Source organism: Sardina pilchardus, chromosome 14 (genome assembly GCF_963854185.1).
Source record: "Sardina pilchardus chromosome 14, fSarPil1.1, whole genome shotgun sequence".
NCBI classification, from domain to species: domain Eukaryota; kingdom Metazoa; phylum Chordata; class Actinopteri; order Clupeiformes; family Clupeidae; genus Sardina; species Sardina pilchardus.
Genome location: NC_085007.1, coordinates 30,795,901 through 30,808,295, shown reverse-complemented (window position 1 = coordinate 30,808,295; position 12,395 = coordinate 30,795,901). Strand labels below are relative to the sequence as shown.

Below are 12,395 nucleotides of genomic sequence, written 5' to 3'. Positions count from 1 at the left end.
TGCTCGCACACGTGCGAGTACTGATTTCAACCCTTTCATTCGCATTTTGCTCCTAAAATGAATCCACACCAAGTGGATGAAAGTATAGTACAATTTTCGCGCATCTAATTTCAGAGTTGACAACTCTTACGCACCTGGCTAGACACTCATGCTTTCAGCATCAACCTCGCAAGAAATGTCACTCCAAATCCAGTCTTCTTTTTTCTTCAATCTGTTCGTAATTAGTTGGTGACTATGCGATTACCGGTGAAACGGTAAAAATGCTATAAATGATAAATAATGTTGACTGTAACAATTACCGTGTTCATTTCAAATAGGCTATTATCATCACGGTTGATATAGCTAAACATGGTGTGGAAACCGTGCGTTAAATTCCTCCCAGCTTCACCCAAGCCTGCATTTGACATAGGCCTGGTAGACTTCTATGAAACAAAGATGGTATCCTGATTCAGTTGTCTAAATGATGTATAACCACGGTTCGGTGTAGGCTATCTGCTTTAAAAAGGCCGAACATATTCATCGCAAATATGCGCTGTATCATATAGCCACTCTGCGTCTTTTTATGGCTACATTCACATTAAATCCATTCCACTAACGTTATCAGGAGGAGAATACCGTAACGTTTTATTTTCAGCACTGGTTGTCATTCATTGGATAGCCTATAACATATAAAGGCTACCAGACTCCAAGACAAGTCACGGTAGAGTAAGTTAAGCACCCGGCCAACTAAAGATGACCAAGAAAAAAGTGTACGGACAACTCATAACGCCATGCTTCGGTGGCTACCTAAATCATAGAAGTTCACATTGCTGGACACTCATCTTTTCTATTACACCGGAAATATTTGTCTTTCCCGTTGTAAGTATTTTGATTTTTTGAATATATAACATTCATGTTATTGAATGAAAACATGTAGGCTATCCTTGAACTATGCGTTTATATTTTCCTAAAACCGAATGAAATCTAATTATGTCCACGTAGGCTACGGTACTGCTTAAAGTGACAGGCACTCAATTAGACACACCACCCCTGTAATATCATTAAAGACAAGTGTTAGTGTAATTAATATGAAGTATTCAAATTACTTTGAATTTTGAGCTGTAAGTAATTATGCAGAACCTTTAATGCTATGAATTGTTAACAAAATGTAGGCCTATACAAATTCTGAATTCAAAATATGAAATAGAAACCAGACAACCCATTTTCTGTGTGTGTGCAGGGTTTGAGCAGAGACTAGGATTGCCACTGCTGTGAATGATCTGTATCCTGCTTAAGGCAATAAGGTTTTCAAGGAAATTTCATAGTGCTCCTAAATTTTTTTCTGTGCTCCTAAATTTTTTCATTTAGGAGCACCTATGCTCCTAGTGAAAAAGCTAAGCGTACAGCCCTGAGAATACTGAAATATAATTTCTATAACATACAGAGCATAACAGAATACAGTATCCAATTGCGAGCATATCACATAGGCTTACACATAATTAATTAAATCACTTTTCTAATGGAATTGTATAAAAACCAACAACTTGCATCGCCTTTTTATCGCTCTGCTTTCATATAATGTGAATGATTTTTTTTTACAAGATGTAAAGTCTTTATTTGAAACACACACACATTCTGTAACTATTTATACATTCTATATGAAATTTCTGATCTTCATTAGCAGCAAACTTTATGCAGATTATAGCCTACTATTCATATTACAACTCCACCTCTTAAATTCAGCTGTCTGGTTGAAGCCTCAACATTTTGTAAACAAAGTAGCAGGCTAAGCTTATCATACTGGATGGACTGTTCAGTTTCCCCACATGTGTTTAAGTTTCAAGGTAAGCTACTTTTTCTCCTTGGGACAGAACCTTTTAAGTCTTGGAGTTGAAAAACATTGGTATTGAGATGGTCAGTCAACTTGAATGCAAGAGTTTTAATGTCTGCAGCATAGACTAGCTAATGATGCTAACCGGATTTTAAACAGCAATTTAGCTAATCGTCTTCTGTGCGTCATTGCGTTCATGATTGTGAATGTTTTATTTGGATTAAATGTGCATGTCGTGGGCGGGTGTCCATTGAGCACGTACTGTACGAGAGCGGACCAAGGAGAACAAGTTAACTTTTACTTTACTTTTACTGTTAGGTAAAGTTGCACGTATAATCTACAAAAGCTGCGGAAGAACTATTATGCTTCCACCCGGGCAGCGTCAGGTGCATCAGTACGACCACGCTTCCAGGAATGATCTTGGTTTTCATGGAGACAGACGCTGTGTGCACGGAGGGGAGAGGCTGTGTGTGTGTGTGTGCTTGTGTGTGCATGAGAGACAGACGCGTGAGTGACAGAGAGGGAGAGCAGGGAAAGGAAATTCAGCTTAACGAATGTTGCGTGTTTTTCAATACCGTTAAAAAATAGATAAATAAATAAAAAAAAGTAACGAAACAATATGTGGCGGCCGGTGCTGAATCTGTGGCGCATCGCCACAAATTAGTCTATGTGTGGGAAACACTGTAGCCTATTGCCCCCATCAGTTCCGGAAGAGTCGCAGCACCGATGCTTATGCTGGCGTCGGTGCTTACGGTGCTTCAAAAAAATAGGCATCGCCGGTGTTTTTTCATTTTAGAATCGAGAGGTATCGCAAGTATCGGTTCTCGTGACATCCCTAGTATAAAGAGAAGCCCATTAAGACCTTGGTTATCCATTGTTAGACAAATGGTAAACAACATACTGCAACAGATAAACGGACTGAGAGGCACTCAAAATTCACCTGGCACACATTCAGACCAAAAGGCCCACCTTACTAGAATGACGAGAGGATTGGAAGCTAAAACATTTGAAACGTAATCTATTCGGATTGCCTTGCATTCATTGTAAGACGGTACATCATACTCAAGTAAACTAAAAAAGCCTGCATGACAAACTGCACACGAAAGCCAACGCCTCTTGGTGTAAAGGTCGTGCATCTTTAGCTGCCATACCTCCTTCACAAACCGATTACTTGATTTACCACTGTCACTCATACCTGAGGCACACAGCTTACTTTACAAAAATGCACAGGTAGGTAGCGATAGCCCGACAGAACATGTTGAATGCTATATCTATAAAGTCGTCTTTCCATGTAAAATCAATGTGTGGGTTTTCTTCCTATCCTGGGAATGTTTTCAATCATATTCTTTGCTCTGTACGCTCATGTCAAAATGCAACGCTCAAATGGTGATGTTATGGTTCAACCTAAACGGTACAATGTTGCACTTGAATTCCGTTTTAGGTTAATGTTACAATATCTACAAGAGCTAAGCAGCTACTGTTTGTTACAATATTGCTAATGCTGTAGCACTAGCTATCTAGCTAGCTGGCTAACTGCAAATTAACCTTATGTTAACGACCCAAGCATAGCAAACGGTGCATTAGCGTGCTGAATCATCTCAGCAGAATACAGTCGATGAAGGCTTTGGTTTGTTCTAAGGACCAAGTTGTTCATTAGCACAACCTATCAAGCTACTTAGTTAATTGACTAACAGCCTAGCTACGTAGCAGCTAACTAGCTGTTTTTTTCTGACGTTGAGACATCTTGCTGGCAGGCTTCTACTAGTTAGCTAGCTTATCAGAAACCACACAAGAGTGACAGCACGTAATTTATGATGTTTTGAAAATCTGACAGCATTTACTTAATACACGAGTTATTCCGGTAGATCCCACATCAATCATATGCATAATCGCTTTAAAACAATGCAAAACAGAGGGCCAATCTTACCTCTGTTCCCTGCGTCTGTCATTCACACCCAGTCTGACACTGCTTTCTTTAGCTAGCAAGCAGGCTAGCCAGAAAGCTATGCTACAGGCTATCAAACCACTGCCCTCTGCAAGTCTGATTTTGATGCACAAACAGGGGCGAAAGAGTTTTTCAAACTGTCATTGCTCAAAAACAGGATTACTACGACTGCAGTGGTTGCAATCGATATTTCTAGGCTCTAATCTCCAATCGTGCTCTCACAAAAAAGCCGGCGAAGTGTTGCTAATACCAGAATTGAAATAACTCCGCTAGCTAGCTAGCAGTAGGCAACGGGACTGTTGCCATGAAAAACAGATATGGAATCATGGAATGCGCGGAGAGCGCGGAGAGCGCAGTTTGGGCGTTCAGACGCTTGAACAGACGTCACCACGCTCAGGGAACCCATTTATTTAACTCCTAATTTGCAGTGGTCGATGCTTTTGTCGTGTTGTTGCAATAATTTGGAGAAGTACGTTTTGTACATTTTGACACAAATGTAGGCTATTTCAATTCATATGCATCCATTATAGGCTACTGAGCCCAAATTAAGCCTACATTGCATAGCTCTGTTGGGTAGCCTCAGGCATGAAGGTATTGACGTGTGCTGTAGCAGGCAAGGCACGTTTATTTAGTTCATTTTTATACACAGCATTTCAGTGTGTTTTATAACAATGCAAACAATGGCATAACAGAAGTATAAAATGGCAATACTTTAGACATAGTTTTAAAACTCAAGTAGCCTGCATGACATAGAATAATTACTGTAAAAATAGGATATAATAGAATAGCCTAGAACTATATGTACTGCGGTACAAATTATGACCACCACTCAGTTCTGCACATTCTCACCTCAAAAATAAATTACGCTTGTCAACTTGTCTGTATCTCCTATTTGTGCAATTGCTATGCATATAATCTCCTACTCTTGCAGCTCATGTGTATAAATTAGTGTGTGCATGTGTGAGTTTGCTTTTCTGTAAGAGTGGTGAGTGTGTGTGTGTGTGTGTATACAGTATGTGTGTGTGTGCGTGTTAGTGTGTGTGGATGCGTGTGTATGTGTGTGCGCACGCGTGTGTGTGAGTGCACGTGCGTGTTTGTGTGTGCATGTCTGTGTGTGTGTGTGTGTGTGTGTGTGTGTGTGTGTGTGTGTGTGTGTGTGTGTGTGTGTGTGTGTATATGTGTGTGTGTGTGTGTGTGTGTGCGCCCCTCGGATGAAATTCCACAAAACTTGGCATACTCCCAGAGGATGTCAGGTTAATCATACACATGAAATCTGGTGCATGTTCATAACATTTCATCTGAAGATAGGGGCGATTGAAGCAATATAATTGCTTTTTAAAAACTTTGACAATCACTATATGACCGTCATAATAAGACAACCCTGACATTGGATTCCACACTAGAACTGCATAGTAGTTTTGAGAGGTCTGGATAGGCCTGCAGAAGCATGTCTGATAGTCTAAAGTACTGTAGGTCTAGGTTCCATTAAGCGATAAACAAGCAGAAGTACTTTAATGTCATATTAGTTCTACTCCGGACTGCAGGATTTCACATCCATGTTTCAGTTTGACAGACGCTCAAGGACCTGGTTTGGACTGTTCATGCTGTGATGCTGTGTCAGCGGCTAGGCCTACGCCAAGAATGTCGCTATCTTCCATGGACTTGACTTGTTTGTTGTGCTTGTAATGTCTGCGTCTTGATGTCTACCCATATGCCTGCAGGAACGCTGTGCGATTACGCCGCTCTGTTTGGCACCTGGTTATTTTGTGTTTGTAGGCTAATTGCCTGTATTTTGAATTTTGTTTTGTGAGGCGATCTTGGGTGTCTTGAAAGGCGCTTTAAAAATAAAATGTATTATTATTATTATTATTATTATTATATCTCCTACATTCTTAAATCCGAGGGACTTATGTATTGGACTAATGTGGTCAGTTCATTCATTTTTCGTGAGAACCCAAGCTGCTACATTTTGGAGCTGTTTGATGGTGGTCTTTCCAGGTAGGCCTGTGAAAAGCTCATTGCAGTAATCAACTCTAGCATACATGAGCTTCCACTAAATTTAGCAATGTTTTGAGGTGAAAACCTGATTTAGTTTTTGCTTGCGTGTGGCTTTGCTTTTGTGTCAAGAAGAGTGGCACCGGCAATTCTAAGTTATTTCTCCACCTCTAGTTGCTGATTTGGTCAATATATTGATATAAAGAGATTCAGGACCATAGTCATTAGGCGACAGAGCTAAGAGTGAATGATCAACATCTATTATAAGAAATCATATTGTTCATATCATGACGATTTGACCAAGTGGGAGCATAAGATAGCTGGGATACAAATCCCAAAATTGAATGGAATAAGAAATGGTGCTCTTCTTTGATCATAACTGCATATTGCGTCAAAGAAAACCCTGCACTTCATTGGTTGGCAGTCATGATAGACTAAACTTTCATATTACCAAGTCTGATCCTGTTCCTGGAGTAGCCTAGATGAGAATAAGCAATGCTACTTTCCTGAATTTCCCTCAGGATTAACAAAGTCTCTCCCTCTCTTTCTCTCTCTCTCTCTCTCTCTCTCTATCTCTCTGTGTGTGTCTCTGTCTCTATCAGGGTTAGTTGTGTTAGTTGTAATATCAATCAGTTCATCAACGATAAATAGGTCAATAAGCAATAAGCAACGCATCCAGTATCAAATAATTCTTGATTATTTCAGCAACAGTTTCAAAAGGCATGTTGCACAGTTTCAGTCCACTGATTTAAGTTACTGATTGCTGGCTGAACACCTGTTTAAATTGTAATAGCTTAAATTAAATACTGCATTGTAAGATTGATTAAATCATTATAAGCCTTATTTTGCATGTCTACATCATTGACATGGGAAAAGCTCTCTTTTTACCCATATTTGTTTTCATTGACTGATAGACCTCTCAATATGTAAATTTTTAAAGAAATAAATGGTTTGTCAATAATTATCATTATTATTATTATTTAACGTTTTAGGCCTTATTAATTCAAGAAAGCCGATAAAACATGGCATCCACACAATGCAAAGGTTTTGGCCCATTATCTAACTTTGCAATTCGCTCAAATGTCAGAAGTGAACATTTATTTACAGCTGGACTGAGTGTGCACCAGCATATGCACATGTGCACGTATGATTTTACAGAGTCAAACATCACACAGATCAAAATGCATCATCTTACAAAAAGTCTACAGAGCCGTCTGTTCGCTGAAGTCTATTGATATTGGCTCCGTAATGACTACAGTGCCCCCTATCGTCCAGACTGGCTAACCTGAGCATCCCATCGAAGGTAAATTAATACCCTTCACTAAACTCAATTTGAAGACAAATTTAACTTTGTCTGTATGGCACAAGGAATGTATGAGTTCAGCCTATATCCTGATACGACACGGGTATCTTTACCACAGCAACTAACATTTGTCTCGACACAAGGGTCAACTAAGGAGCCAGGAACCTGGGGTCAAGGGGCCCCGTTGAGATCGTCCACACAAACAACCCTAAACAGAACTGATGACATCATTTTGCACGAATTTCAATTCCTGGATGGCAGTCGCGCGCTAATCCCACTTCCATGCCGGATTTCTAAAATAAGGGGGGCAGGCTGGCAAATAGACAACAACACCGGATTGAGGAAATTGACAAGGGCATACCATGTGCAAAACAAACTTGTTTAAAGCTGACAACCATGCGACACGACGTGTTAATTCCGAACATTCAAGTAACCGTCGCCTGCCTCGCGTACCTCTCTTGTCAATTTCCACACTACCTTGCACTACAGTGACATTGCTGTCGGAGTAATCATGCATATGTTCCTCGTTGCTGTCTTTCTTATTGTACAGCTGCAAGAAGCTGAATCATGGGGCGCAGCAGCCAAATACGCAGTGAACTGCCCGGAGCGCTGCAATGTGGACCTGTGCGGCTCGACGCAGAGATGCAGGCGGACGGTCCTGGATGATTGCGGTTGCTGTCAAGTCTGCGCAGCGGGGAGGGGGGAACACTGTTACCGCACCGTCTCTGGGATGCACGGGGTAAAGTGTGGACCTGGGCTCTTCTGTGACTTCTACAAAGACGAAGATGATTATGGGGATGAGTATGGAATTTGCAAAGGTAAGATCTGCACCGAAGTACCTGCACTGCACCAATGTATTTAGGACAAAATGATGGCGTGACCGAGTTCAGGGGTCTCAAAGGCAATAAGTTATCATAACAATCAAACACATTTGGTGTTTTCAAATATCACCATTAAAGTTGTTCTTAGGTCTATCAGAGGTAATCGCTCATTTTTAAAGAAATATGTGTCGCCCTCACATCACCACAAAATGATCACCTGTAGGGTGATCAGCGTGTAGGCTACAGCAGTTGCACAATTAATTCGTAACACTTCACATCGAAGGCTAGACCCTTAACATGGATTAGTGTATTGATGTATGACATGTGTATGATCAGATGTACAAAATGTGCTTTAGCTGGCAGTGCCAGGGGCAGTTTAAGGGTGGATTATCCTGTTTCAGTTATGTTTCATGTTTTCTTATCAGCTGATGCTGTTATAGATTTCAGGTGTCAAATGGGCTGCAGTTCTTCTAGGCTACTGCCTAATACAGCATAGGCCTAATATCCCTTGATTTGACTCAATTTTAAAAATAGCATTGTATCTGTTATCATTTTATATGTTGCATTTTCCTGTGTAACTTTTTTTGAAACCCTGACCCATCTTCTCTTTCTCAGATTGCGTGTATGGAACATATGGAGTAGAGTGCAGAAACACTTGCAACTGTAAGGCTGGAGGAATCTGCGATAGAGAGACTGGCGCTTGTCTCAGCTTCATATTCTTTTCAAAGATGACCAACAACATTAGGTCACATGAGAGCACTGGTGAGAGTCTTTTGTCAAAAATGAAAAGAACATTTAACACAGAAAAGCTGAATCAGACAGAATTTTAGGTATGAAAATAATTTGAGGTAATACTGTACTCAACTGTACAGTACTTGAAAAATATGGCAAATACTTATTGGGGACATTATGAAGTATTCCTCTACGGTGCAATAGGCATTTTGAGTGTTCCTACATGGATGCCTAAGAACATCTCCAGATGTCTTCAATGAAAACTAAAAGGGATGCTTCAAAAATATTACTGAAGGTAATTGTCAATGTCTTCATCTTCTCCCTTAGGTACCGAGATGGGTTCTGGAGACAGTGGGGACCATCTCAAAGACAGGTCCACATCCCCCAAATGGAATCCTCGCTGACAGTCTCTTTCATACATTATTCAGTGACAATGTAGCATATCAATAACTTAAATGGTCAATAAAGGATATATTTTATTATGTCTCAAATGAATATATCAGAGATGTGATTATCCAGAGTTTTATACAATATTTTGAAGTGGTGATTTTATACCAAACATGCAAATGTATTATCTTTCTCTTCTTTCTTTTTCTCTCATCTTTTGCTATCAGTCATATTTTCAAAACACACACACACGCGCGCGCACACACACACACACATACACACGCACGCACACACACACACACACACACACACACACACACACACACACACACACACACTCACACTCACACTCACACTCACACTCACACTTATATGGTTTATTAGCCAGACCAATAACAATATTCTGAATGTAGCAATATAACCATACACAATATGTTGTGGACTGAATGCAATGATCAGTATGGTGGTACAGTTCCATGTTATTTTGCGTCTAGTTGCCAGAGAGAATGTTACAGACATACATGTAGACACACTGTCCTATCTTTGCCCTATAAAGTACCTTATCTAATCGTAATGGAATTGTGAGCATTAATCTTTAAATCCAGTATTATTACGCGACCTCAGAGACACTCGTGGCAAAAATATTTAAACTGTCAGAAATACATTCTTCATGTCTTGTCTTGTCATTGTCTGTTGTTGTATTTGTTGTTGTTTCGTATCATTTTAAAAAAAATGTAAAGTTGATTAACATGAGTGATGTGGAAGAATAAAATACATCAATGCTTGGAATTGTGTACTTGGATATTGTGTTTATGGCAGTATTTCTGAATGCAATAAATGTCTGTTTATTTGGATGTCTGGGGAGGGGAGTGTATGTTTGAGTGTGTGTGTGTTTGTGTTTGGGTGGGGGGTTGGGGAGGTGGACGTCTCAGCTTATCCCACGGCGTGTCCCTTCCAGTAACCCGTTTGGTCACCGAACAGGCGTACCTTCACTGAGACCACTCTGAAAATACCCCCTCAGGATTAAAAATAGCCGTCTTGGCCGTCACCTCTCGGAGCTGTGTGGGCTCGCTTGTTTTCCAGCATGCAGCTTGTTTATTTCCTGTCTTTCCTGACACCTGTGAAAATGGCTAGTCTTCCTGTTGTTGTTGTGTCTGTCCTGGGGACAGAATTCCGAACATGCGGGAATTTGTCAAGTGACACACGTCATCATAGACAGTCCCAGCAGCCTCAGACGTCTGAGTTTCCGCCTGGCTTGATCTGAAATTCTTTCCTGACACAGAGTATAAAACACCTAAACACAAACATGTTTTATTGACATGTGCTTGTGCTTTCTCACATGCATTCTGTGGTTAGAAGCTAGCTCTATTCATTTCAAACCTGCAATGGTCAGTTACTTTAAAATATGTATACCATCAGACATTGCTCACTTTGTTGCCTTGGTAACCAATGTCATCTTGACAATCATGGCCATTCACCCATCGGCCTTTACTGACTTTCCAAAGTATGTTCAGACTTTTTGCTTCAGTGATGGCCTTCATTTTAAAATGGCTCATGGCATGTTATGGCTTGTATGACAGAAATGTCCACAACACACTTTCCTGCAGCATTTGTTTTAGCCAACTTTGCTCCCCTCACTGAACTGTTAATATTTCAGACTAGACAGCATTACTGCACAGACACCCCAATAGTGTCCAATTCAAATTGTGTTGATTGAGTTGCACTTATGGCAAATGGCTGGAAACAACTTGTTGACAATATATTTTTTCTGAAGTCCAATATATTTCCATTGGAGACCTATTTCAGATGTGTTGAATATTGTCACACTGAGTGGTCTGGTACTGGTCCTAATAATGGGAAACATTTCAAAAGCATTAATATGTGCAGTAAGTCTGGTATTGGTCTGCAGCACAATGCAAGAACTGCAGCAGCAATTGTGAGTTGAATAATGTGCCAGATAACCTTGACCGGGTCAAGTGAAATGTCCTCTGGGCAGTCCCTACCAAGGATGAGGGCTGGGTGAGGGAGTGTGTGAAGAGGTGGGGAGGGGGAGGCTCCGTGTGATTTGATGAACTTGCCTGTGGAAGGTGTTGAAATTGCTTGGCTTCTCAGGCACGCAGGTTCTGGCAGTTCCCTTGAGAACCAAAGAGCAGGGACTCCTCCAGCCGGACAAAGGGGCCACTGAATAACAGGAAAATACTGGTGAGAAATATTCTTTATCTGACTCCCCCAAGCACGTCAGCGTCGCAAGACTAACACAAAGGTGCGGCGTAGTAAATAGCTATTACGGCGGAGGCCACCAGTGCCCCTATTTACAGTAAGCAAAGCATCCACAAGTTGTTTATTGGAGTGGGCTAGCGTGCTAGATGAATATCAACACAATGTGACCTTTCGAGGAAACTGGACGGTGTCTGAGGGAATATCCCCCTCCCCAACCTACCACTAAAACAACAATGAGTCGGATATCTAAATTAGGGATTAAAGAACCTGTGAAACAAGAAAGTGAACTGATTAGGGGCTTGGAATGTCATGGCACTTCAGAGTTGGCTTGGACCATCCAAACATTCCAACATGCCTATCTGGAGCTATGATTCCACATTCCTGCAGACAGCTAGCGCACAGAGCCAGAGCCAATCTATCACCATTTCATGCATTTCTGCCTTCCCCTTGGTCTGAGCTTATGGATCTTTATGAACCCACAGCAGTCATCAGAAGAGATATTAAAATACTGATCTGTCCCTTGTGACCTAAGGTCATACAATGAGAAGCAATGCAGCAGATCCAGTGCCATCATAAAAGAGATAATTGATAACAAGAACAAGAATTATAGGCACTTAAGTTTTTGCTTTTCTCTTGTAACCCTAATGTTGGGTTATAGGCAGATAGGAGTTCTGCATTTAACTGGGAGTTTTGCATTTAACTGAGAATATGCAGACTTATTATACGGCTCTCTGGAATGCTGAGGGAGCTCCCATTCACTTTGAATGGGCCTCCCCAACGTTCTGAGGTCAGTTATTTTTGTATAATGACCGCTACGAAAGTATAATGACGGCTGCCAATGGCAACAGGTTCACTCCGCAAGTAGATTTAGGTTAGGTAGGTTATTTATTGACTTTATATAAACTTTTGTCTCCCTTTTCTCTTGGCAAGTAGCCGTATAATAAGCGCGATAATGTATAGAACGCTTGTCATTATCGGAAAATAAGTACTGTACCTTCAGGGCGAAACAAGTACTTATTTTCTGATAATGACCAGCGTTCTATACATTATCCCTTACATAATGCTGCTATCATATTTTAGCTTTTTCTTTAGCCTATTTAGATACAGTGCCTAAAAAGTATTCACCCCCATTGTGCATTTCCATTTCCACTGCTTTTATATGTCAGATTTGGAGACTGGAAC

General features: G+C 40.7%; 2 protein-coding genes across 10 annotated transcripts in view; one reads left to right on the top strand and one right to left on the bottom strand.

The window, feature by feature from the left end:
• Positions 1 to 4,051, bottom strand: part of LOC134100992 (probable E3 ubiquitin-protein ligase HERC1) — a 60,596-nt gene extending 56,545 nt beyond the window's left edge. For all 9 annotated transcript variants that reach the window (XM_062554516.1, XM_062554514.1, XM_062554522.1 and 6 more), the window contains exon 1: positions 3,738 to 4,051. The gene's annotated coding sequence lies outside the window, so the exon portion shown is untranslated. The remainder of the gene's footprint in view (positions 1 to 3,737) is intronic.
• Positions 4,052 to 7,363: 3,312 nt separating this feature from the next.
• esm1 (endothelial cell-specific molecule 1) lies at positions 7,364 to 9,782 on the top strand. Its single transcript, XM_062554524.1, has 3 exons — positions 7,364 to 7,871; positions 8,490 to 8,636; positions 8,934 to 9,782. The coding sequence occupies exons 1-3, from the start codon at positions 7,565 to 7,567 to the stop codon at positions 9,008 to 9,010; spliced, it is 531 nt and encodes a 176-aa protein (XP_062410508.1). The 5' UTR covers positions 7,364 to 7,564; the 3' UTR covers positions 9,011 to 9,782.
• The last annotated feature ends 2,613 nt before the right edge of the window (positions 9,783 to 12,395 follow it).